Source organism: Misgurnus anguillicaudatus, chromosome 22 (genome assembly GCF_027580225.2).
Source record: "Misgurnus anguillicaudatus chromosome 22, ASM2758022v2, whole genome shotgun sequence".
Lineage (NCBI taxonomy): Eukaryota > Metazoa > Chordata > Actinopteri > Cypriniformes > Cobitidae > Misgurnus > Misgurnus anguillicaudatus.
Window position 1 is genome coordinate 46,369,839 of NC_073358.2, and position 25,523 is coordinate 46,395,361.

At 39.3% G+C, this 25,523-nt stretch overlaps 1 protein-coding gene across 1 annotated transcript in view; it reads left to right on the forward strand.

The window, feature by feature from the left end:
- Positions 1-345: 345 nt before the first annotated feature.
- Positions 346-25,523, forward strand: part of npffr1l2 (neuropeptide FF receptor 1 like 2) — a 42,237-nt gene continuing 17,059 nt past the window's right edge. Inside the window, exons 1-2 of the mRNA XM_055198517.2 lie at positions 346-674; positions 18,155-18,564. Coding sequence (XP_055054492.1) covers positions 18,216-18,564 — 349 coding nt within the window. The 5' untranslated portion in view covers positions 346-674; positions 18,155-18,215. The remainder of the gene's footprint in view (positions 675-18,154; positions 18,565-25,523) is intronic.

Consider the following 25,523-nt stretch of genomic DNA (forward strand, 5'->3'; position numbering starts at 1 on the left):
TGTTTTATTGTACATGTTTATGCTATTCTCATAAAATCCTTAGCGTTGAGCCAGCTGCTTTGTAAGTTTATTCTCTTGCGTTGCTCCCCTCGAACTTTACCATGGGCGTTTGCGCATGAGCGCGTATCGCCGCAACGCGGGTCAAGAAGGGGAGGGGTTTAGAGCGTATTCTACAGTATAGTCTACACATCATGCAAGGTGATTAAATTTATTTTTAATATAGTCTTTTGTCAAATTCTATGTTAATTTATAAACTAAAGTTGTTGTTCTAAAAAAACGTCACTCTTTCTGGTTGGGAGGGCAGTAGGGTGGTCAGTGTCTTTTTAGGGGTGGTCTTGGCCACCTGCACACGTGCTGTCAAGACGTGTTGTGGATGAGAAACAGAGTGCGCAGGGTCTGACTGAAAAGCTTGAGCTGCTTTCGTGCGCTCGCTACTTGTTGACTCAGTGTCTCGGTGATTGGACAGGCGCGCAGCGCGGATCATTTGGACACACCAGTAACCCGGTGCGACCACCTTCATCATTTCAGCTAGTTGTTTGACGAGCTGCGTGACGGAGGAGTCTTGTTGTCTTTTTTTTCGTTAAGGCTGAAATCAGTTAAAGTACCTCAAAGGCGTCGACTCTTGGTGACACATCAGGACGCAAGAGAGGAAAGCGAACAGTCACCGTTTGCTGGTAAGTTTATTGCGTGCGTATTTTATTTAACTGAGATTGAGTATTTACACTTAATGCAAAGCAAGTATTTAAAGTATGAAATTAAGATCTGTGGTACGAACATTCGTCCACAAAATCTGAAGTTGCAGTTCCACTTGTTGTAGGTAAATTGCGCGTTTCGTTTTTTTCATGTAATACTTGAATGATTATGATTGCGTGAGCCGTCAACATTAACACGTATAACACAAGTCATTTAAATACATATAAACAACATTGTGGCATATTGCATTAAGAACACAGATCTGTCATCCGATTACATTCTCTGGACGACAGCAAACGAGCTATACGTAAATCAACGTAATGAGTTTGTCACATTTTAATAAAGCATTTACTCCAAACGATTTATTATTATGTTAGCTTTAAAAATAATTCTGTTTCCTTTTTGCTAATGAAACTCGAAATCACATTTATTACGATTTACCACAGTAATTAATTGATTGTGGCAAAGCAATCTGTTTAATGTTTATTCATAAAAATGAGCTCTGAATTCTCTGAAAAACTCTTGATTTAAAGTGTGCTGCTCTATAGTAAATTTAGCTGGTAACACAGATATCATGGTTTCAATCTCATAGATTACACATAATACTAATAAAAAGCATAGATATCATATAGGTTTACCCAGCATTTTGGGTTGAAACAACCCAGCAATGGTTAAATTACAACCCAGCAGGTTGCGTTTGTCCCTTTCTGACCCAGCCTTTTTGCATTAGAAGGAAGCATCTGCCCAAATGCATACATGTAAATGTTAGAAATAGGGGAGCTTTTGAGTCATACCTTACACACATGATCTGTCAGTCACATCACAAAGCATGCAAGCGTGTGTATGTGTGTGTGTGTGTGTGAAATATGTCATTTAGATATTAACTGACCCACCACATTTCTCATACCATCATAATGAGAATTTCAAATTCCATTTCCAAGGTTTACGGCTGGACTTAGAGTGGTCTCTGGTTTCAGGTCTGCTAGGCAACAGTGCCGATAGCAATCTTAAGCATTTTGTACAATTAAAAGAGTGATAACGGCTTCAGTCCAGTTTCTGCTTAATCACTGTCTTAAAAAATTATCCCTAGCTGTCACTGGGGCGGTACCCTTTTAAAAAAAAGTTTACCCAAAAATTAAAATTCTGTCATAATTTACTCATTCTCATGTTGTTATAAATTTCTTTGTTCTGATGAACACGAAGGAAGATATTTTGAGGATTGTTTTTAACCCCATTCACTTCCATAGTATTCTTTTCTAAAAGTTAATGGGGCTTATGATCGTTTTGATTACAACTTTCCTCAAAATGTCTTTCTTTGACAACAACATGGAGGAAAAAAATAATGATAGAATTTAAATCTTAGGGTGAACTATCCCTTTAAAGAGTAAACACCTCAGAGGTTCTGTATTGAAATGGTACATAATAGGACCTTTGAAAAGGGTACTGACCCAGTGACAGCTAGGGACCATTTTTTGACTATTTCTGACTGTGTAAAGTGTTTCTCATAGGGTTCCTGAGGTAAACTATCATTTCTTTTCACAAGTGCAATGCTTTTTATGTCCAGAACTTCTTACAATTCAATCCAGCCATGCATTTTTTATCAGTACAGTATGTTTGTATCCTAGCCTAGGAATCGAACCCACAATCTTTAGCGCAGCTAATGCAATGCTATGTAGAGCCAAAGGAACACCATGAATGATTGTGATGATTTTATCATATTCGAGACCTTGTTCGTGGTGTAGTGAGGCGTGCTTACGTTACACTTTTGCGAAATGATTCCGATGCAGGGAGCAGATGTCCTCCGGAAAAAAAATTATATTTCAAGCAATTGATATCACATTCTGTTTCTGCCAGACTAATCTTAAGATGATAGAGCGGGTGAGAGATACCGATACTTCAGTCAAGCTTTTTCCACAAGTGGACTGGGTCGACACTTGAAATTAAAGAGAAACAAATGCATTATTAGAAGAAAGTCAAACCGAAGCGTTATTTCTATGATATGCTATTTGGATAAGTGTGTCCTTGACATTGGACCATCTGGTGTTTGGTGTGTGCTATTATGAGAGCGGAAAAGATGTATAGGTCCAACACGGTACAGTTTGCATTCTAGTAGACGATAGGAGCCATTGAATTTGTATGAGTTATGATTCTTCTGAATATGCCATACTAATGATGATGATGATATGATGCTACAGAGAGGATTGTGCAATGTCTAATATAAAGACAAAGGCAGAAAAGTTTTGAAAAATCAAACGACAACACTGTCAAAAAGATCAGCGTTTACACAAATTCACAAAGATGTTTTAGACATGCCAGACCAGTAGATGGCAGTGTTACCTTGTAAAGAAGCACTTCATACCTGCACGCATGTGCATTCATCTACAGAGCAAACAAATAGCAGTGCACAATGAAGACTAATGCTGCGTCCGAAACCGTCACGTGATGTAGCAACATGGCGGATGTCGTACGTCCGAATCTCATTCATACTACCAGGATTTATACTATACAGTACCTACTGTTTTAACGGCAAGTAAGTAGGTACTTCATCTTATTCAGTTCCTACTATACAGTATGCGGTTTCGGACGTGGCTTAATCAAATGAAATGCTTTCCAAGTTCGGGTACGCTTTGGGTATGCATTGACGTCAATTTCCACGTGATCACGCCGGAGCACTTCCTGTTGTGCCAAATGTTCAACAAAATGGCTGGTTTTCATAGCGGCTGCGGCAAAAATGCCAGTAAAACTGACTATTATCAGCTAAAATTGAATTTAGATAGACTTGATAGCAGAGGTGGACAATTTTCCAAGCATCTTTGCTTTGGTAGGGTGTTTGTATTGGGAAAAAATTACTTCCCCACATTAACATGCACATTGCGTGCTTTTCCTCGCATGGGGGTTTGTGGGCTTCACTTTACGCGAGAGAGCTTGTAGAGAGAGGATTCCTTCTTGCACGCACATGGACTTAATCTGTGCGCGTCTTGGACTAGCATCTGAAATAAATCCAGCGCGTCATAAGCAGCTGCGCTTCTCTCTGTCTCAGGTCCACGCATCCGTCCGAAGTCTAAACATAAACTAAAGTAGTAATCATTACGTATTTGTTCAGTTTTATGCGTTTCATGCGAGCTGAGGCAAACTATCCCTTTTGTTTCAAATATAATCCGCTGCGTCTTGGCGCCTCTCTCGCGTACGTGCAGAGAGCTGTGCTCTGTTTGAAGTCAGATCAGTAGGTAGTAATCCTGTTTTTGATATGCATTTCAAGGAGTTGTAGCAATACATCCCTCGTGTTTAAAATATAAGGTTTTTCCCCCGCCTTGCAAGCCGACCAGACGTGACATGGGGGCGTGGCAGCATCGACGATCCTATTTTCTAATTCGTAGTTCGAGGTTGTGACTTTCGATCGATTTCGATTTAAAATCGAAATCGTGACACCCTTATTCCCTACATTCTAAAATACTGTGCATTCTTTAATTAAAATTGATTTAATACCTAATTACATTAAAATTTTGTACTTTTACTTGAGTAAAAGTATGTAATGTACTTAAATATTAAATTTAAAAGAAAAACTTGTATTTATGAAATGTAATAGAGTAAAAATTAAGATAATATGCTTTGGAATGTATGTTTTCCAAAGAAAAACACGGATAAAATACAAATACTTGAAAAAATCATTAAAGTGGTGCTGTGTAATGTAATGCCAAACTAATTTTGCCCCTGCATTAGAGACACATGGCCAGATCAGCACCAGACTATGACTTCATTTCTGCACACACATAACTGGAAAAAAGTTCAATCTGTCAATCTTCTCGGTGTGAGATTTGAAAGCGTGGACATCATAGACTTTTAAGGCCCTGTTTACACCGGGTGAGCCTCATATGTCTTAAAAAATGAAGCCTCTGGTAAACTTGTAAACTTGTGGGAAAAAAAATGCTTTTGTACACACTTAAAGTAAAACCAGACATTGTTCTTGTTCGGCTCTAAAGTAAAACATAATTAAAAAAAATGAAATTGTTTTTCACACTGAAAGCCTGGGACAAAGGCTTGTATTTGCATCGATTTGACACAGATAGAGAGATTTCTTTTCTTGCCCAGTCTTTTAATAACATCACTAATTATCGACTTGAATCCAAAGGCCACAGATTTGTCACCGTTCATGTTCAGATGCATCCAAGCGATATAAAATTTTCATAGATAATTGGTACACACAGTTGTTATCTTGTAGCTCTTTGTGTGTGGTCAACATGAAAGGAAAATCTGATTAGTAATCATCTCAGCCCATCATCAAAACTTACTTTTGACCAAAAATGCTGCTTTAAAAAATTTTCTTATCAGGGAATTTATTTCAATTTATTTCACATTTATTTAACCCGACCTCTGAAGAAAACAATAATTCCTTATACAAAACTGAATAATGCATGAAATGCTGTTTTCAGAGGACCGCTTCTCCTTTCTTTGTGGGTGGAAATGACACAAGGTAGGTGGCCGTATATTACTTCCATCCTTCTGCAGTAAATGCCAAAATGTAAGAATTATCAAAAGTCAAAATTCAGCATGGTCCTTAGTTACGCTGAGGATAAAATTGAAGCATAGAAAAGCTTTAAAGACTTTCAGAGTCTACAGGAATCTAATAACCCCTTTTAGTCTGGAGGCATGTTAAATAATAGGCACTGGTGTGAAATTGTACCTACTTTTCATAGATGATGTCTCTGTTACTTCCACACTGGAGAAGCTGGATTTAAGGCTTTCAATAACAAAATAAAAGATTTACCAGGCGCCCAAAACTTTTCCAATCGTAATTTTTCTTTAAAAAAAGTAATTTAAACATTCGTGTCTTGAAACGAGTTGTGCTGCCTCTTTACGGATAGCCCAATGCAAACGGATGCTTTCTTGCCCCCGTTGGGTCACGTGACTGAAAGTAATTAATTCAGTGCCTGCCACAATATTGTAATGTCTTATATTCATTTGGAGGCTTTTCTGAGCCTGTTGCTAGTAGGATTAGTTTGTAAAAATTATCCACATTTTTAATTATGCATATTTGTGTAACTAATTCAATTACATTTTTAATTGATTGAGAGTCTGTGAGTGTATTGAGGGAGAATTTGCATTTAGAACAACAGAGCCACAAGTCTGCAATCACTAATGAGTACCAACAATATTTTTAAGGAACCAAATTTCACAACAATGCTTTAGGAATCAATCAAATTGTTTGTGGATGAATCACCCATGCTTTACATTGTCTGCAAGGTTCAAATAAGAACAAATGAGAGAAAAGCCATTTCGTATCTTGTAAGCTTTTTATTTATTTATTTATTCTTTTTTAATGCTGCTCTTCGACTGGACACACAGCACATTGAATCTAAGTTTGCTCAAGGTTATGAAGTGGATAAATGATTTGCCAGGGAATCGAGGATCTTGTGGGAGTGGTTGCAAACAGAAACATTATTCAGGTCTTTATAGCCTACCTGAATGATTTACAAAGCCTGGGGCATTTATGTATTCAAAAATGGCGTTGATGTCTGTACATAATTTCTGTGCATGTGTTAAATGTGAAACTTATAAAACTTATGTTTTCTAATCTCACTACCTACAGAGACGACATCTTAAAGCATCAGACCAACAAAAATGGGAGATAACTTAATTACGCAAATTCTTTGTATTTCTTTGTACAACTTGTATTATATTTTAACACAAAATGCAGGGTTCCCACACCTTAGTTAACTTCAAATTCAAGGACCTTTCAAGGACTTTCCAGGTCTAATACCCTCAAATTCAAGGACTAAATGACACATTTCAAGTGAGAGCAAGGTTACATTGTGTTACCTTTTAAGATACATTGTTACAGTTTCCTTTCGAGGAAACTCACGCTGTGTCACTACAGTGACACTTTACCTCCAAGGGGAAAGTGCGTCTGAATGTGTATATCAAATTCAACCAATGATGAGGCTTAACGACAAGACAGGGTGAATAGGGAGCCAGGAAAGTATATCGCTATCTGAAATATTGCCAAGACGGCGTTACAGGGATGCAGGAAGTATGGCAAGAGAGACGCAGCGTCTCGTTCCCTTCTTAGGGAACAACAGTTACATACGTAACCCAAGACGTTTTCATGTGTCAAACACAACTATGCAAAAAGCATTTTGATATACATCAACATTCACATACAGAAGATATAAGCATTTAAAGTGAACAGTTTAGCACGTGTGCTTAAAAAGTCTATAATTTTTATGATATTATCCTACACTACACAAGGAATAATATGGATTTTTTCCAGAAAACTCCTTGCATAAAATAGATCCAAGCACTTTTAATGACCTGTATCTACAGTATGTATATATATTTTCAAAAACTTCCCAGGGCCTTAAATTTTCCCCCAGATTCACTAACTTTCAAGGATTTCAAGGACCCGTGGGAACCCTGAAAATGACACATAATGTGTTAAAAGCTTAACACACAAAGATGTGTAAAAAATTAACACATCCTTTCTAAGAGTGTACACACCCAGAATGCATTGCAACAAACTCAGCGAAAAGAGGACGAATTGAAGCGGATTATAAATGAACTTATTAATTAATGAATTAAAAAAATAAAGGGCATAATAGGCCTGTATGGGTTTCTTTACTCTTTTGGACACAAAATAAGATATTTTGATAAATGACAGTAATCACACAGTTGATGGTACCTATTGACTTCCATAGTAGGAGGTTATAATGATATAAACGTCTTCAAAGCAATGCCAAGCAATTTACCGCTATGATGTGAAATTACAAATACAGAAATTTACATAACACACAGAGAATCACAAATAATGTTTATACCATAATAGATGTTTTTAGAGTGAGTCTTGTCCTTTCAACTGGAATAACTCACATGGCATGTTTACAATGACCATAATATCAGGCATTAATGCTAACAAAAAACTTGAATGATACATATTATAAAAATTATCTCCAAGACTTTGTGTGTGGGCTAGACTGAAAATGTATAAAGCTCGTATATCACATAGGCCTATATAGATGTATGAAAACCTTAAGCAAAACTACCACAGTTTCACGGTGTTGCGGTGCCATTGCAACACTAAAATCTGGGATTTTTACCTCTTTCGCCGCCAGCGTTTTTAAAAAAAGTTGCAAGCTAGCACCAGCATTTTACATGATTTTAGTTTAATGCCTTACAGAAAATGTTCTTCTTTAAAGCGACACCATGTAATTTTTCAACGTTCATAATACATTTTGAAGACCCTTGTGATAGTACATCGACTTTAAATAGGTTGAATGACATGTCTACCATAGCCTGACGGGGTCTGTATCGCTTTTACTCGTACTTTAAAACTTAAGGTTTCGGGTAGTAACCAGAGCACAAAACAAAAAACTACAAAATTCGACTGCTTTACGGCATACGTCACTTCTTCCACACAATTTTTTTTAACGTGAATTTTGCTGGAGGCTACTTAAGGAGTGTGGCACTGTGTAAATGTCACGGACCTATGACATGGGCGACCTGGGTTCGATTCCCCTTTAAGGCAATTTTTATATAAACTCACAATCTTGATTCATACATAAATGCGATCTTCATTATAAATGACACCGATTATCTTGCATATAGTTTCCGTGTATTCAGATGCTGCATTCACGTGTTCACGTTTTTACCTTTCTTTTACTGTGTCTATGGTATTTACATTACGATCCAGGATGCTATAGCAGTCAAACTTGCTCAAACTCACACAGTGTAAAACCAAACCCTATTCATTCACCAATCAGATCCAAACGTTTCTCTCTTCTCTCTTCCTCATTTGCTGCGTTCCGCTGTCACTCGCGTGACGTATTACAAAGCGGCAGACCTAAACACATCGGTTTACTTGGATTTGGAGCGACAATTTTCACAAAAAAGAGAGGAAAAACGAGCGCCATTGCGGAAAATCCTGGTGGCGAGGGAGAGAGAGACGATGCAACAATATTTGTTTCAAAAAAGGCAAGGAAATACTTCTGGTCGTTTCTCGGTTGGAAGGCTGCAGCCTCAGGAGGTCAAATATGCAGGCTGCATACATCATCAAGCCTGGTTTATTAAGGTAAACTGAGCATTACATTTGCAAGTCATAAGCATACTGCAACAATTTACGATTAACTAAGTATAGTAGTCAACTTTATAATTGTTAATATTCTGAAATAAGACAGTCTTGATGACGTATGCAGCATAGAAATACGACATCCGGAGGCTGCAACCTTCAGATTGAGAAATGGCTTCTGCCACAAGTTCCTCATCAGAAAGTTGTAACAAGACTGCGTTTCTCCCTGATGCCTCAAAATGTTGATCGTTTAGCGTTTTAAATGTTTAGTTTTTAGTTTAGTTTTAAGGTTGGCCAGTTCTTTTCCTATGCGACAGTGCTGCGGTGCTTGTGGCCTCTAGGGGCGCTAGGCATGAAAAATACATGTCTAGCGCCCCCTAGTGGCCAAAAAGTTTCGCGGTGTGCCTTTAAATATATAAACATACAATACATCAAATGAAAGAACAGACCCTCTGCTTTCAAACAAAAAAACTGGGTAGGTTTCTTCAAAAACACCAATTTTTTAACAAAAAGCTGAGATAAATCCATTGTTGCGAAGGACTTTTGATAGAGATCAGATGCAGAGCGATCATTAAAACTACAAAAAGTTCTTTCCATAGACAGTAAAGGAAATGGACACAGGGACCCCATTGGATTCAACAAAGTCAAGTGAAGTCAATTAGAAGCCTGCACTTTCTGGGGGTAGGCGTACTGTGCAGACTCAAACTGAGCTTGATGATGATCTGAATCTGTCAGTCTCTCACTCTTGTAACTCCTCATAATCATTTGAAACTTGAGAGAAACATTAAACAACATATTTATGCTTATTGTGTATGATAGTGAATATGTGTTGTTCTCTCACTCTGTCTCGTGCAGTGCATTAATCCTCGTGTTCATTCGTTGCTCTCTCTCTCTCTCTCTCTCTCTCTCTCGTTCGTTCGCTCACTCGCTCTCTCTCACTCACTCACTCACTCGCTCTCTCTGTTGCACTAAGGTAAGCTTAATCCTTTGGAACGTTAATTCAATCTTTAGAAAGATTATTAAAACTACAAGTTATAAGATTGTAGGCTCCTGTTTGTGTTTCTCTGAACTGTAGTCATTCTTTCTCTCTGTCTATCACACTCGTGAGGCCGTTCATGGTTGGATAGCGCAGTTGAAGGGGCGGTATCATTATAATAAGTGCTCCTTAAAGGAATATTCAATTTTCTTAAAAGAAAAATCCAGATAATTTACTCACCACCATGTCATCCAAAATGTTGATGTCTTTCTTTGTTCAGTTGAGAAGAAAATAATGTTTTTTGAGGAAAACATTGCAAGATTTTTCTCATTTTAATGGACTTTAATAGACACCAACAATAAACACTTAACTCAACACGTAACAGTTTTTTTCAACGGAGTTTCAAAGGACTATAAACAATCCCAAACGAGGCATTAGGGTGTTATCTAGCAAAACGATTGTCATTTTTGACAAGAAAAATAACAAATATACACTTTTAAAGCACAACCTCTCGTCTTTGTGTGTTTGCTGTGCTTATTTGTTTAACTTTGCGTTTTTACATTATGCACTTTCGGTCGCCATTGATTAAAGGATGCAGAATCATTATCCTGTTTTGGTGATTGTTTATTGGCGTTTTTAATCAGACCAGGCTACTTGTTCGGTCGAGCAAGTAAAATTCTCTTTCACTTGGCCTTTTAAAAAATCCACTTGTCTCTAACCGGACAAGCGTTGATGTCGAGCCCTGCGACGTGTTTTATTGCAACCCATTCTCACCCCATGGCGTCAACACCTGACGCACTTGACCATGCGCCAACATGTGACGCGGAGGGTATACCTTTCGCGTCATTTTTTGACGAACTGGGGACTTCAATACTATTACGTCCGTTGCATTCTCTTTCCTATTTTCTTACCATTTTCACGTCGGTTTAGGGTTAGATTTACATAATGACATCCCTACCCAAACCTAACTCTAACCCCAACGCCAGGTGACAACTGTCATACCTAACTCTAACCCCAACGCCAGGCGACAACTGTTTAATTTCGCGTAATCTAACCCTAAACCGACGCGAAAATGGTAAGAAAATAGGAAAGAGAATGCAACGGACGTAATAGTATTGAAGTCCCCAGTTCGTCAAAAAATGACGCGAAAGGTATACCCTCCGCGTCACATATTGACGCATGGTCAAGTGCGTCAAATATTGACGACATGGGGTGAGAATGTGTTGTTTATTTGCATTTAGATTGCTTCAGTAAGCTAGGTCCAATCTTTACGACTTCTCCGTTGTATTGCGTTAATGGAGAGGTATGTTAGTTCTTCCTCGCTTTTTTGTCCACAATTAATGTCCATAATTAATGATATTATGCATTGCAGTGACGTTGCTCTCATTTGTGCCCCCCCTGAAAAATGAAATGCCCGTCCGTGAATTTGTGTCTGGCGCCGGGTCTGTACATTTCAGTTCTTTATTATTATTTTATCATTTCATATTTAAATGTTAGGCAGCATAACATAAAAACAACTAAGCTTATATGACATCATAGACAATTCTCCTTCCTCAAACAACAAACAAGTTGTAATTGCTACAAGCAAAAACACTGTTGCAATGCTAAAAGAGCAGAGTCAGTTTTGTGAAGGTCAAGGGACAAAAGCCTAACTAAAGGGAACACTAATCTCCATAGTGGTGACTTCAAATGAATCTAAAAGAATCACAAACTGGAGATTTAATAGGAAAAATATTTTGGTAAATATCCATTTGACTTACACGTCACGTCAGAAAGAAGATTTGTCTACTAAATCACATGTGTGGATGCTGGAATAGTTGAACACTTGTATCTTGTTCTGACAGCATTTGTTTAGAAGTTAAACATCATCCATGTTAGAAAATAACTCTGCAAGCAAGTTGTAATTCTAGGTTTCAAACAGAGATGGCGACAGAGAGGCAAAAGTGAAAGACCGCAACAGGAGTCACCGCACCCACAATGCAACATGTTATTTAAAAAAAACAGATAAATGCCTGTAAAACATAAATACGGAAAATTCCTTCATATTTACACAGTACACGTTTTTTTTACGGATTTTTTTAGAGTGTGAACTATTTATTCACATGCTTGCAGAGAGAGCCTTACCAAAACAAAGTTACAGGGTTGCTATTTTTCATGTTTTCTGGGTTGGTAGAAGCACTGGGGACCCGATTATAGCACTTAAACATGGAAAAAGTCTGATTTTCATGGAATGTCCCCTTTAAAGTATAAGCTAAAGTGTCAAGTATTTAAGGTAAACTCCCCTTCCACTTAAGCACTTTTAGGCAACTGCAGGATCTCCATATCCTATATGAAATTAAAGACTAAATTCTCATTCTAATCAAATGACTTCAGTCTCCTCAAAAAAGCTCAAGATGTGTTTAGTGCCAAGAGAGGTCACACTAAATACTGACTGATGCCTTATAAAACACTCATTTTAGGGGCATCAGCAAGTGATTTATCATGATTTTTGCTCCACCATGCTAACTGTCTTTACCGTGTACTGTGGCTTGAATTCAGTACCTGGGGTCCCCTGAGGTTCTGTTGATAACCACTTGACCCGAAAATAAAAATTTTACTCTCATCAGGCCACAAAATGTCGCGCCATTTTTGTTTGGGACAGTTGATGTATTTAAGTTATTCTGCACATGCCTTATTTTCAACAATGGCGCTTTACGGGGCTTTTTGCAAATGGCTTAGCTTCAGTCAGACATCTTCTGACTGTCACAGTACTTACAGATCATTCAGATAATCTTTGATCTTTCTAGATGTGATTAAAAAGAATCTTTGCCATCCTGACTATTCATCCATCTGTTTAAACAAAGTTGCTTGTTTCTTCCGAACTTTGGGTTTTTGTTGCATTTTCAATCATTTTAGCTGAGCATGCTAAACTTTTTTGCATTTCTTTATAAGTTTTCCCCTCTCAAATCAACTTTTTAATCAAATTTTGTTGTTCCTCTGAGCAATGAAGAAATGCTCCAGTTTACTTAGAAATTCAGTAGCAGATGTGTTTTATAAGAAAGGGAAAGCAAATGTGTCGCCCAATTTTTAATTAATGACAAAAAGGAGCTGTTTTTCACAGAACTGACAAATTTTTTTATTAAATTTCACACTTCACATTGTTTTGATCACGCCACTTTCCATAAATGAGTCAATAGCCTCTTTCACACAGTAATTCTGGTAAATTACCATGAATTTACCAGAATGAATTTACCAGTAAATACAAAAATGTGCTGTTCACACATGCAGTGACGTTCCGTCTTTTTACCAGTAAGACATCATTCACACATCAGTATCAAAATACCGGTAAACTCGGAGAGAAAGCGGAAGTTACCTGTGGCGCGCGGCCGGTGGGCTCCGTCCGTGTCGTATTTGTAAACGCCGGGTTATGACTTAATATCCACGGTCCGTATTTTGTTGTTTTCATATCTGTGGCAAACGGTCGCGAAGTTGCTCGTGACCAAACAACATTGCGTTAGGCGGCGTCAAACGGAACCTGCGCGTTTGCACATTAGGCTTCACAGATGGTGTGCTAAGGACGTTGGCAATTTGGCAATTAGATGGTAAGCTGTTTTAAACAACTTTGGTGAAGAAATGTGGATGTTAACTTCAGGTGTGCTCGACTTTTAAGCAACATGTGTGTGGAAACGTCCGTAAACAGTCTGGGGGAAACCGCGTCACCTGTATAAAAAACTTTCTGATTGGCCCGCCTGATCTGTCAGCGCGGTCTGACGTCATCTAAATGCCGGTAATGCTATATTTTTCGTTCACACACAGCGCTTACCGGTAAATTACCGTTAATCTTACAACCTATCTTACTGGTAAATTGAGAGCACTGATTTACCGGAAAGGTTCTGTTCACACATGACATGTTAACTGCAATTTACCAGTAAATTACCAGTAAAGACTGTATGTGTGAAAGGGACTATTAACTCAGTAGTTTGGATATCATTACCAATGGGTCTATTGTTTTTCTATTACAACACTTCTACATCTGTACTTAAATAATTTCCAATGCAACAATCTGGTTTATTAGGTTACTGATGTTGCATTGCTATTTTTTTTTAAACCAGTGTATATGTAAGGAATAATTGACGACGGGCCATTGAATTATAAGAAAATAATGCACACCAAGGTGGTAATGCGGCACGACGCGAAGCGGAGTGCCGTTACACCGCAGGTGTGCATTATTTTCAAATAATTCAAAGGACCGGAGTCAATTATTCCGCTTATACCACGGTTACCACAAACATTGCTCTGGTGCCTATTTTTAAGACATTTGAAAAATTAGGTGTGCGGTTTACAGAAAAATAATCAACACCCATAGGACATTTCTCAGCCAATCAGAATGCAGCATTGAACAGACCCGTGGTATAAATAAATGTAATCATCAAATCAATGTTCAATTCACCCCAAAATAAAAATGTCATCATTTTCTAATCCTCATCTTGTTCTAAATCTGTATAAATGTCTTCTGATGAACACAAAATATATTTTGATGAATGATGGTTAGCACACAGCTGATTGTAACCATTGACTTCCACAATAGGAAAAACATATTCAATGTGTACTGTCAACAGTGTGCTTACCATTATTTATCAAAATATCTTTATTTATCACTATACTTCCAGAATATCTATTTTCCTACTATGGAAGTCAATGGTTACAAACAGCTTTGTGCTTGCATCATTCATCAAAATATCTTCTTTTGTGTTCATTAAATTAAATACAGGTTTAATACAACAGGAGGATGAGTAAATGATGACAGGATTGTAATTTTTGGATGAACTATCCCTTTAATGATTAAATCATTAATTTTGTGTAAACATACCTTGGAAACGGTAACACAGAAAATTTTAGTGGTTTTGAAACCTTGACTCTTTTAAACCTGCATAGCGAGCTTTGCATTAATCATCAAAAGTGGTGCTTGTATGTTATTATTTATCATGCTCACTTTCATTATATGAAAAACAACATGGATTTTTTTTTTTAAATAAATAATTAAAGAGGGGACCTTTTCTTTATATTCTATTATACAACAGTTCTTTCTGGTTCTCAAATCTGATTGGCTAAGAGGCGTGCAATAGTCTACTGATAACGGCACAGTAACCGATAGTAACATTATAGAAGTATAGTTTTATTAACTTTTACCTCGCGCAAAAACAATAACAACACAAAAGACACTAAATATGTATAAGAAAACAAGTAATAGTTACATCATGACACCAAATGACACCGTGATTTGATCTAATTTTTGACCATCAGGCCAGCATGAGAGCCAGGGAATCCCTGTCAGAGACGTAGCCCAGAGAGGGCGGTGGTCAGCGGGGCGAGTGAACACTGACGTCCGCTCATGCTTTGGTTCTCATACGTACCGAATCTCACTAAGCAAACGTTCAAACAGGCGCTATCTTTACTAATCGACTGTACATTTAAATACAATACATATATATTCTCGACTGAACTAATCTTAAAACTACACTTTGTGACCAAGAAATTGTAATATTTAAAAATGGCGAATCCGGCCATTGAGTTAATATGAGATTCAAAGCAGCCGAAAGTGTTACCTGTCATTCTGGCCGCCCTCAAATCCGTGGCGGAAGAAGTAGTTCTCAAACAAAGAGGCTTTTAAAATGACTCCGTTGTTGTTTTCTAGTTTTCGTTTTTCAAATGTGTGCCTGTTGAACTGTTGTATAAAAGCAATATCGCTCTCGGAGTCGTGTGATATAGCTCTATATCATCACGGCTGTGATTAGGCCAGAGGCACGAGGCCGTAGGCATGGAAAAAGGCTTGGAAACACGGGACGTAGTGTTTTCCTCTGCTATATCACACTCCTACTCGAGCGATATTGCTTAAATATCTCTTTATGCATGAAATATTTCTTTAAATTGGTAGGCAACTTAATTGCTCATCTCTGTGCACTCGCAGAAAATAAGGTACAAAAGTTGTCACTAATAAGTATAATTTTGTACCTTTACGGTACCATTATGCACCTTTAAGGTGCAAAAGTGAAAAGGTACCACCCCAGTGACAACTTTACTGTAACTGTTTTCTTAAGAGTGTAGTATTCCTGGAAACCCACAATCCTTTTAACACGTTTAAAAATAGTGTCTGTCAATCTCTTACATTATCCACTACTTTTTCTCTGCATGTGTTTCTGGTTATTGCTTTATAGAAAATTGAGTTGATTAAAAGTATTCATGTGTTTTGAAATGTAATGAAAATGCCAGTAGTAAGCTTACACTTTCATATATACAGGTTTAAAAATAATAAATTGACTATGCCTGTGTGTGGATCACACCCGGCCGTCAATGTGATTAAAGGGTTTTAGCCTGAGTGAGTAAGACCTTCTGATATTACCCACATTTAATAAGGTCACCATTAAAAAATCTATTTAAACGACGTTAAAAAGTTGTAAGACAATCGAATTTGCATTGATAGCCTTTACGGTCATGTTTCTGATCAAAATCACAGTAGATTCTCAGTTGAATCACACTGTTGCTTATTCATGTTCCATTTCCTCTGAAATTTAATGCTTAGTGTCTATTATGTAGGTTTTTAATTGGTCTTTTATGAAGAAAAACAAAGAATGGAGTCACTGTAAGTGAGGGTATGCTGTCAAGTATGCTGCCATCTAAGCATTTACAGTAACCTTGTAGACAGCCTCTCTATTTACACGTATATACACATAGTCTTCACGCTGTGCTGACTTTGATACAGTTTTCACCGCCTTATTTCTCAGCATGCTTCCCCGGTATATTTCATTATTCGACTAAGACTCTACAATAGAGCAGACCCCTAATTGCTGGAGAAATGGAGATGCATGGGTCGCTTCAGACCGTTTCACTCAAGTAATGGAACCTATACTAAAATAACCTTTTATGTCCAAAAAGCATTAATGCTGTATTTTCCTGTTGGTCTCTATTTATAAAATGTTCTTTCATTTGATCAAACATTGATTGCTGCTATTGACGCTATATTTCACAAGCTGTGGAAAAGATAATTTAGTGCTATAAGGTCATGAATTTCAATATCAAGTCTCTCATTAACATTCTTTGTGTTTGATCTGAAATTACTGTCTATAGGTCCTCATTAAAACAGGAATAAATCAACACAATATCATGGCAATATGTAGGCAACCTGTTTAATGTGCTGGCTAATTTGTATGAATTTGTACAGTATGATCTCATTTGTATGTTTACCTTGGGGGTAGGCATGGAGTTTTTCATGTATACTTTGTTTTGCGGAAAACGTATGTTTTTGTATAATTTACATCGTACGAATGCATTCGAAATCACCACGTCAAATTGGTACATTTTCCGCGGGATGAGGTTGAAATAAGGTTGAAATACACCAAGGTTATATTTTACAGAATGGCCTTTACTTTTTATAAAGTACAACAGTAAATCACAAAAAATAACTTTAGCTAGGTTTTCACAGATTTTTTTTCCATTTGTCCCGTGAACATCCAATGACGCCAGGTGCTTTTACGCAGAAATTGCACTGAAAACATACACTGGGAACAATGTAAAATATCGCTGGACCTAATTGCAATAGTACAGAGCCCCTAAGGGGACATGGAGCAAAAATCAAATAAAGTTTAGTTTCGTGTGCACACGTGTAACTATCGCGTGCGCATGTGAAGCTTTCGCATGTGCGGGTGAAACTACTGCATTTAGTTTCGTGTGCTCACTTGAAACTTTCACGTGCAAACGTGAAACTATCACGTGCGCAGGTGAAACTATCACGTGCGCAGGTGAACTATCGCGTGCGCACTTGAAACTATCGTGCGCACACGATAGTTTCACATGAGCACGCAAAGCTAAACTTAAAGAAACAGTATGTAGGATTGTGGTCAAAACCGGTATTGCAATAACAAAACTTGTGGCTAAAACTGGTACTGCAATCACACAACTGTTAACATAAACATCAGTTGAGGGCTGCAACTCCACTTTTTAAATGACAATATCCTGGCCAGACTACTGTTGTTAGTGATATAAGTATTTGAAATGAAAATGATTTCTTAATGTCTAGTGACATATCAGGGCCATTTTATGATTAATTTATATACATTTCTTACATACTGTTCCTTTAAAAAAATTCTGCACATGACGGTTTCGCGTGAGCACATGAAAGTTTCACGAGAGCACACGAAACTAAACTTTACATTTTTTTCCTCCAATGTCACCTTAGGGGCTCGGTACAATAGCGTGAGGTTTGGAAAAGAAAACTTTCATGAGGCAGATACATCCAGCTGTCTTTTTAAAACTGACCGCATGTTCCCATTAGCCCGACGTCTACCTTCTCATTAGTGCCCCATTTGCAATAAAAAGTCATCAGACATATTTGTTTTGATATTATCGAACGTGAATTGACTCTGTTGTGGTGTGGGTGTGCATTTCCTCAGGACCCCTGACCGTGTTCTCCTGACCGGCATATCAAGAGGAACACTTAAACTCTGGGACAGCATGGAGGAAGGGCCGATAGAAATGGAGATGTTGGCGGAATTGTCTGCGCCTTATCTGAATAGCAGCCTCTCGAATTCTTTCGCAAACAACAGTAACATCACCAACCTCACCAGGATAACATACTACCCATACTACCAACACTCGCTGCCTGTGGCCACCAGCCTGACCCTGGCCTACCTCTTCATCTTCCTGCTATGCATGGTGGGCAATGGCCTGGTGTGTCTGATCGTGCTTGAGAACCGACGTATGAGAACTGTCACGAACCTCTTTATCCTTAACCTGGCTGTAAGCGACCTACTGGTGGGGGTTTTCTGTATTCCGACAACCCTGGTGGACAACCTCATTACAGGTAACATGCATCCAGACACATCTAAGCTATATCTGCACCACTGAAAACATGATTTGCCTTTTGCCCTAGGAGAGAGCGAGTGTTTGTTTGAATGAACGAAAAACAACTCATTCTGCTTTTAACTCCTTACGACCCTTTAACAGGCCTGGATTGGCCAAAGGGAGGACCGGGAGAATTCCCAGTAAGCCGGTCTGTATTGTTTTGCCAACAAGGGCCGGTGTTATAATTCCACCGGGTTGAAGGTTGCTGTGCCTAGGCTGCCATCACACACAGCAGCCCCATTCGCTTAATTTGCTGGTGAGAGATGTCCCCACCGCTTTATGCCCAAGTTCATTGTGTCCCGAGTCCCTACCATTTATTGGAAGAATTCTTGAATTAGGGTCCATTAACATCTAAAAGGCATGGAAAACACAGGACGTAGCGTTTTCCTCTGCTTTTAAAGTGCTTGCCTGTGAACACGAGTTTTGTTTCTATATTTGAATGCTCTTCCTTTCTAGACTTAAAATAAACTTGAGCGCGACTTGACGCGAATGGCCTCTAAAAGAAAAATGATCTACAAATTGTAATTGTAATTACAAATGTATGATGTAATTACAAATCGTAAAGTCATAGTTGTAACAATGAATCATCTAATCATTATTCATCGTCTATTGGAAGAGTAACAAAAATCTATTTGATGCAAATGAAAAAAATATGTTTCATATAAACATGTTCCTTACAGTGGGTCACTACAACATCACGTTGTAACTGACAAATTGAAAACGGCTTCCCTCTCGCACGGTATCTGGGGTGTGGAGACAGCTTCCCAGCCTGTCGCGTTGGCTTTTATGCATGATTCATCTTGGCTCCCCCAAATTCTCCTACTGGCGAAAGACACAATCGAGACACTCTCTCTCTTGCCCTGTGTATTCACCAAGGTAGTGGAGGGGTCTTTAAAACCCCTGAGAGAGAAAGGTGTGCGCATTCTTGCGTATCTAGACATTTGGCTCATAATAGCTCAATCACATCAGATGCTTTGCGATCACAGAGATTAAACTCTCAAACACCTCACTTGTTTGAGTCTTCGGGTCAACTGGGAAAAGAGCAAACTAGAGTCAATACTGTCAATACTGACTTGCCTGAATACGTTCAAGAACAAAAGCGCGGTCTGGCTGAAACAATTTCAGAAGCTCCTGGGCCATATGGCAGCAGCAGCGGCCATGACACTGCTCATGCTGCTCCATATGAGACTGCTTCAGCGGTGGCTTCACGACAGAGTCCCAAGGAGACTGCAGCTCCGTGGCGTTCACCGTGTTATCATTACACCTGCCTGTCGTCGCACCTTTGCTCTGTGGATAGACTGTTAGTTTCTCCGGGCCGGTGTGCCTCTGAGACAGTTCTCCTGGCATGCAATAGTATGCACAGATGCCTCCAACACGGGGTGGGGGGCCATGTACGATGGGCTTGCGGCTTCGGGCGTCTGGATGACACCCCAGCTAGTTTGCCACATAAACTGCCGAGAAATGTGGGCTGTATATCTTGCGATGTCCATTTCAGCAAGGAGTTACAGGGCAAAAGCATATTATTTCGTACAGACAACACTGCGACTGTTGCATATATTAGCGCCAATGCGTTTACGCTCTCGTCAACTGTCACATCTCACCTGTCGTCTCCTCCTATGAGGTCAGAAGTATCTGAGGTCCCTTCGTGCCATTCACATCCCGGGCTCGCTTAACATAGCGGCAGACCCGCTCTCTCAAGCTGCACGCCCCAGGCGAATGGCAACTCCATTTCCAGTCGGTTCAGCTGATTTGGAAACAATTCGGCAGAGTGCAGATTGATCTGTTTGCTTCTCCAGAGACAACCCATTGTCGCCTGTTATATTCATTAACCAAGGGCACACTCTGTGTGGATGAACTGGCACACAGCTGGCTGTGGGGCCTGTGCAAATACACGTTTCCCCCAGTGAGCCTTCTCACACAGACACTGTGCAAAATCAGGGAGGACGAGGAGAGCGTGCTCTTAGTTGCACCGTATTGGACCACCAGGAGTTGGTTCCCAGAACTCTCGCAATAGCCCCACTCTGGAAGATTCCCCTGAAGAAGGACCTTCTTTCTCAAGAAGGGGGCACATTATGGCACCCGCTCCCCAACCACTGGAGCCTCCATGTATGGTCTCTGAACAGAGCACGGAGGTTCTAAGTGATTTACCGCAGGGGTATCTAACACTTCGCTGCAGCATGAGCGATATCCGCTCACTACTCACCCGTAAACAGTAGAACTGTGGGTCAGTACGACCTGGTCATTAGATTTCTTAGGCACTCATAGGTTAAATTCTTTGTGCCCTCTCTCTATTCCTCCTTGGGATCTGTCCTTGGTGCTGAAAGCTCTCCAGGATGCCCCCTTTGAGCCTCTGCATATTGTTAGTATCAATATCTCACAATGAAAAACACTCCTCGCATCGGCTTCTGTTAAGAGGATAGGGGATCTCCATGCATTTTCGGTGGATGATTTGTGCCTTCAGTTCGGTGCTACCTGCATCCAGCATAACACTGAGACCCCGGCTACATGCTCAAAGTTACCACCACTCATATCAGAGATCAGGTGGTGAACTTGCAAGAGCTGCCTTTGGAGGAGGTAGACCGCGCACTATGTGTGTATTTGGATAAAAATCAAAGCTTAAGGACCTCAGAACAGCTTTTTTATCTCTTACGGTGGTCAGCAGAAAGGGAAAGCTGTCACCAAGCAGAGGATGTCCCATTGGATTGTGGATACTATAGCCCTTGCATACAAAAAGCAAGACATGCCTTGCCCGTTTAATTTATGCGCTTGTGTGGCATCATCTTGGGCATTGGCTTGTGGTTCCTCGCTAACAGACATTTGTAGAGCTGCGGGCTGGGAGACACCTAATATGTTAACTAAATTCTATAGTGTTCGTATCGAGCCAGTCTCCTCTTGGGTTCTTTCTTCAAACCAGTAAGAACACCAAAGGTCGGCTCGTATGTCGGCTTGCAGCCTCTGTTTTGGTGCTACATGATTGCATCACTATGGAAGGCCATTACTGCAAAAAGACACAAAACTGTTTTTTGTTCTCCATCACTGCCTCGATAACTGATGTTGCGGAGCATCGGCTGTCAGCCTCTCACTAGATGTATTCTCTGTAAACCTGTGTTAGGTGCCCACACTGTGTCCCTTACGCTGGGTTCCTATGTGTTAAAATACTCCATGTTTTCCCTTAGCAGAGCCTGCTCTGCGGCTCTGTCATACCATGTACTGTTCAAAGATCTTCTATATGAGCAACCTGTCGGTTGTTTCATATTTTATATGTCATCCAGTTAACCTCCTTAGGGGATGGCTTCCGCAGTGTTCCTAGTTCCACCCAGACTAGGTCGCTTCCCCAGTTTGCTGGTTCACTATTGTGGGTTAAGGAACAGGTAGTGACCGGCCTTCTGCAGTAAGCCATGGCCCTTACGTAGAGGGCGGAGGGCTTTTGCAGGCACTGGAAGGGTTCAGCTTCAGTGGCGCTTTAGTAGGGATTCCTAATTCGTCGGTCACAACTTGACGTCCTAGTGACCAACTGAAAGGGAACGTCTGGGTTACGGATGTAACCCTCATTTCCTGAAGAAAGGGGAGGGAAATGTCCCGCTGTTACAGTTTGCTGTTCCATTGCTGTTATCAGGCCGGGCACTGATGCTCGGCTTTCTCAGCAAATAATATAGCTGATTTAGTAAATCAGCTATAGTACCTGCATGCTAAGTTCATTGGCATTTTGTTAGTTTCTCGAAGTAGATTGTTCTTCGCAAAACGGTTCCCAATTCGTCGGTCACAACGTGACGCCTCCGTTCCCTTCCTTCAGTGAACAAGGGTTACATCCGTAATCGAGACGTTTTCTCAAGTAAAACAAAATGTTGAAAGTACATTATATATTTGTTCTTTTTTGACACAAGGTAGGCCTATGTTATTTGGAAATATGATCTAAGTACTAAAAAAATTAAGATAAGGATTTTTATTTTTCCATCTTTTTCCCCTGCATAGCCTGCTTGATAAATCCTGCTTGTGTATTATATATCAGGGGTTTCCAAACTTTTTCAACCCAGGAGGTAATCTTTTTTTTAAAGAAATATATAGGGGACAATACAAAACCCATTTGTTCCCTTGCAGTAGTTTTTGAATACATTTAATTGCATTGAATGCTAAAATACCTTATGGTAGGCTGCACGATTATGGCAAAAATCATAATTGTTAAGGCTACAGTATTTAAACTGAATTGAAAATGATATATTTGAAAGGTACAATAAATTGCAAGGCTGCAGAGAACAGTGCACTATTGCAGACTTATATAGGCTACTGATGATTTAATTATTTCAATATAGTAAGTCAAGAACTAAAGTGGGCCGGTCTAAGGAATGAAACTCTAGGGCTGAAAATGAGTCCCACTCCAGCCCTGCCCTTCGAGATTCTCTTTGTTTAGCAAGTCTCTTTCATTACTGTGGTGAACCAGAGAACAGACCTTATTTAACCTCTGCATTACGACCAATTGTAGCTCAGTCCTGCTGTTCTCAGTTCAGTGCAAATGCCAATGATGCACTGACCTACTCTGACCTTATCTGACTACAGTACTTGTCCACTCTCCTATCTGTTCATGCTTTTATACTATTGCTCTATTGCTTGAAGAGCTCCAATAAAATTGTACATTAAGAGTGAGGTCAGAACCGAAAATGTATTTTCTGCTAGTAAATGCTCAATAGCGTATGGGTAGTTGGTCTAGCTGTTCTCACGCTTAGAAATCGAAGCCATACAACCATTTTTCCTGATTTATAGATGAGCACAGCTTTTAAAAGAAACCCAATTAGTCCTGTGAAGCAGGTGTCATTGCAGAGAGCTGGCACTGAAATGAAAGCTGAAATGTAAAAAATGTAGTACATTGTAAAAAAAATAGTAAGTTAGATGGTTGCCTTAAATTTTTAAATTTGAAGTTGAATCAACTTTTTTTAACAGCATACCAATATAAATGTTGCTACGTTAAATTTCTATGTTTGTGTAGCTACAGTGTTTAACCTGCTCCACATATGAATTATTGACTTTTTGCTCTCAAAAATTTATTATTAATGTTTTTACAGTTTCTTTGCAAGCTTTACTATCAGATTTAAAGCAAATGGAAAATACACAGAAAATGCATCTAGGATTTGTCTGGGATTGTTTGATTTTTGTTTCATTCATCCCAATGATTTTCTGGAATATGTGCGTGCATTCATACACATACCGTAAAGATCCTTTATGGCTTCTTATGGCATCATTTCTGCTTCTTGTCACACAGAATGCTTTCCGTTAATGTTACGGCAATAGATACTCTTTACAGAAACGATCCCAGATTTACAGGACATGTTTGTGTTTACACGGAAGCCTCTCTGCTAATTTAACAGCAATTTTCTGGGACCAAATTGCTGTGTGAATGGGGTTTTGGAGAGCTGCATGCGAGCAGGTATAATTCAGACCATTTTAGTCGGAGTGCGTGAATCACCAGTGTTAATGTAACTCTCTAATTCCAGATGCAATAGATATAAAAAGATTTTGCTCTTCATTGTATTGTAGCTTGTATACTGTACATAAAACAGCAATTAGTGCCCCAGACTTTTTCAAGGTAGTTTGCACTGTCAGAAAACAATGCGTCACGGTACCATTTCAAAAAGTACACATTTGCACCTAAAGAGTTTATAATAGTTAATATTTACATAGCGTTCATATTCATATTAGAGATGCATATTGGTATTAAACAGTGCTGGCCGGTGCATCATGTAAACCTAAAGAATTATTAGGAACACCTGTTCAATTTCTCATTAATGCAATTATCTAATCAACCAATTACATTGCAGTTGCATTAATGGATCTAGGGGTGTGGTCCTGGTCAAGCCAATCTCCTGAACTCCAAAATGAATGTCAGAATGGGAAAGAAAGGTGATTTAAGCAATTTTAAGCGTGGCATGGTTGTTGGTGCCAGACGGGTCAGTTTGAGTATTTCACAATCTTCTCAGTTACTGGGATTGTCACGCACAACCATTTTTAGGGTTTACCAAGAATGGTATGAAAAGCAAAAACGTCCTGTATGCGGCAGTCCTTTGGGCGAAAATGCCTTGTTGATGCCAGAGGTCAGAGAATAATGGGCCGACTGATTTAAGCTGATAAAAGAGCAACTTTGACTGAACTTTGACTAACCACTTTTACAACCGAGGTATGCAGCAAAGCATTTGTGAAGCCACAACATGCACAACCTTAAGTCGGATGGGCTACAACAGCAGAAGACCCCACCCGGTACCACTCATCTCCACTACAAATATAAAAAGAGGCTACAATTTGCACAAGCTCACCAAAATTGTACAGTTGAAGACTGGAAAAATGTTGCCTGGTCTGATGAGTCTCGATTTCTGTTGAGACCTCCAGATCAGAATTTGGATCCATCATGCCTTGTTTCCACTGTGCAGGCTGGTGGTGGTGGTGTAATGGTGTGGGGGATGTTTTTTTTTAGCACACTTTAGGCCCCAATTGGGCATCGTTTAAATGCCACGGCCTACCTGAGCATTGTTTTTGACCATGTCCATCCCTTTATGACCACCATGTACCCATCCTCTGATGGCTACTTCCAGCAGGATAATGCACCATGTCACAAAGCTCAAATCATTTCAAATTGATTTCTTGAACTTGACAATCAGTTCACTGTACTAAAATGTCCCCTACAATCACCAGATCTCAACCCAATAGAGCATCTTTGGGATGTGGTGGAACGGGAGCTTCGTGCCCTGAATGTGCATCCCACAAATCTCCATTAACTGCAAGATGCTTTCCAATCAATATGGACCAACATTTCTAAAGAATGCTTTCAGCACCTTGTTGAATCAATGCCACGTAGAATTAAGGCAGTTCTGAAGGTGAAAGGGGGTCAAACACAGTATTAGTATGGTGTTCCTAATAATCCTTTAGGTGAGT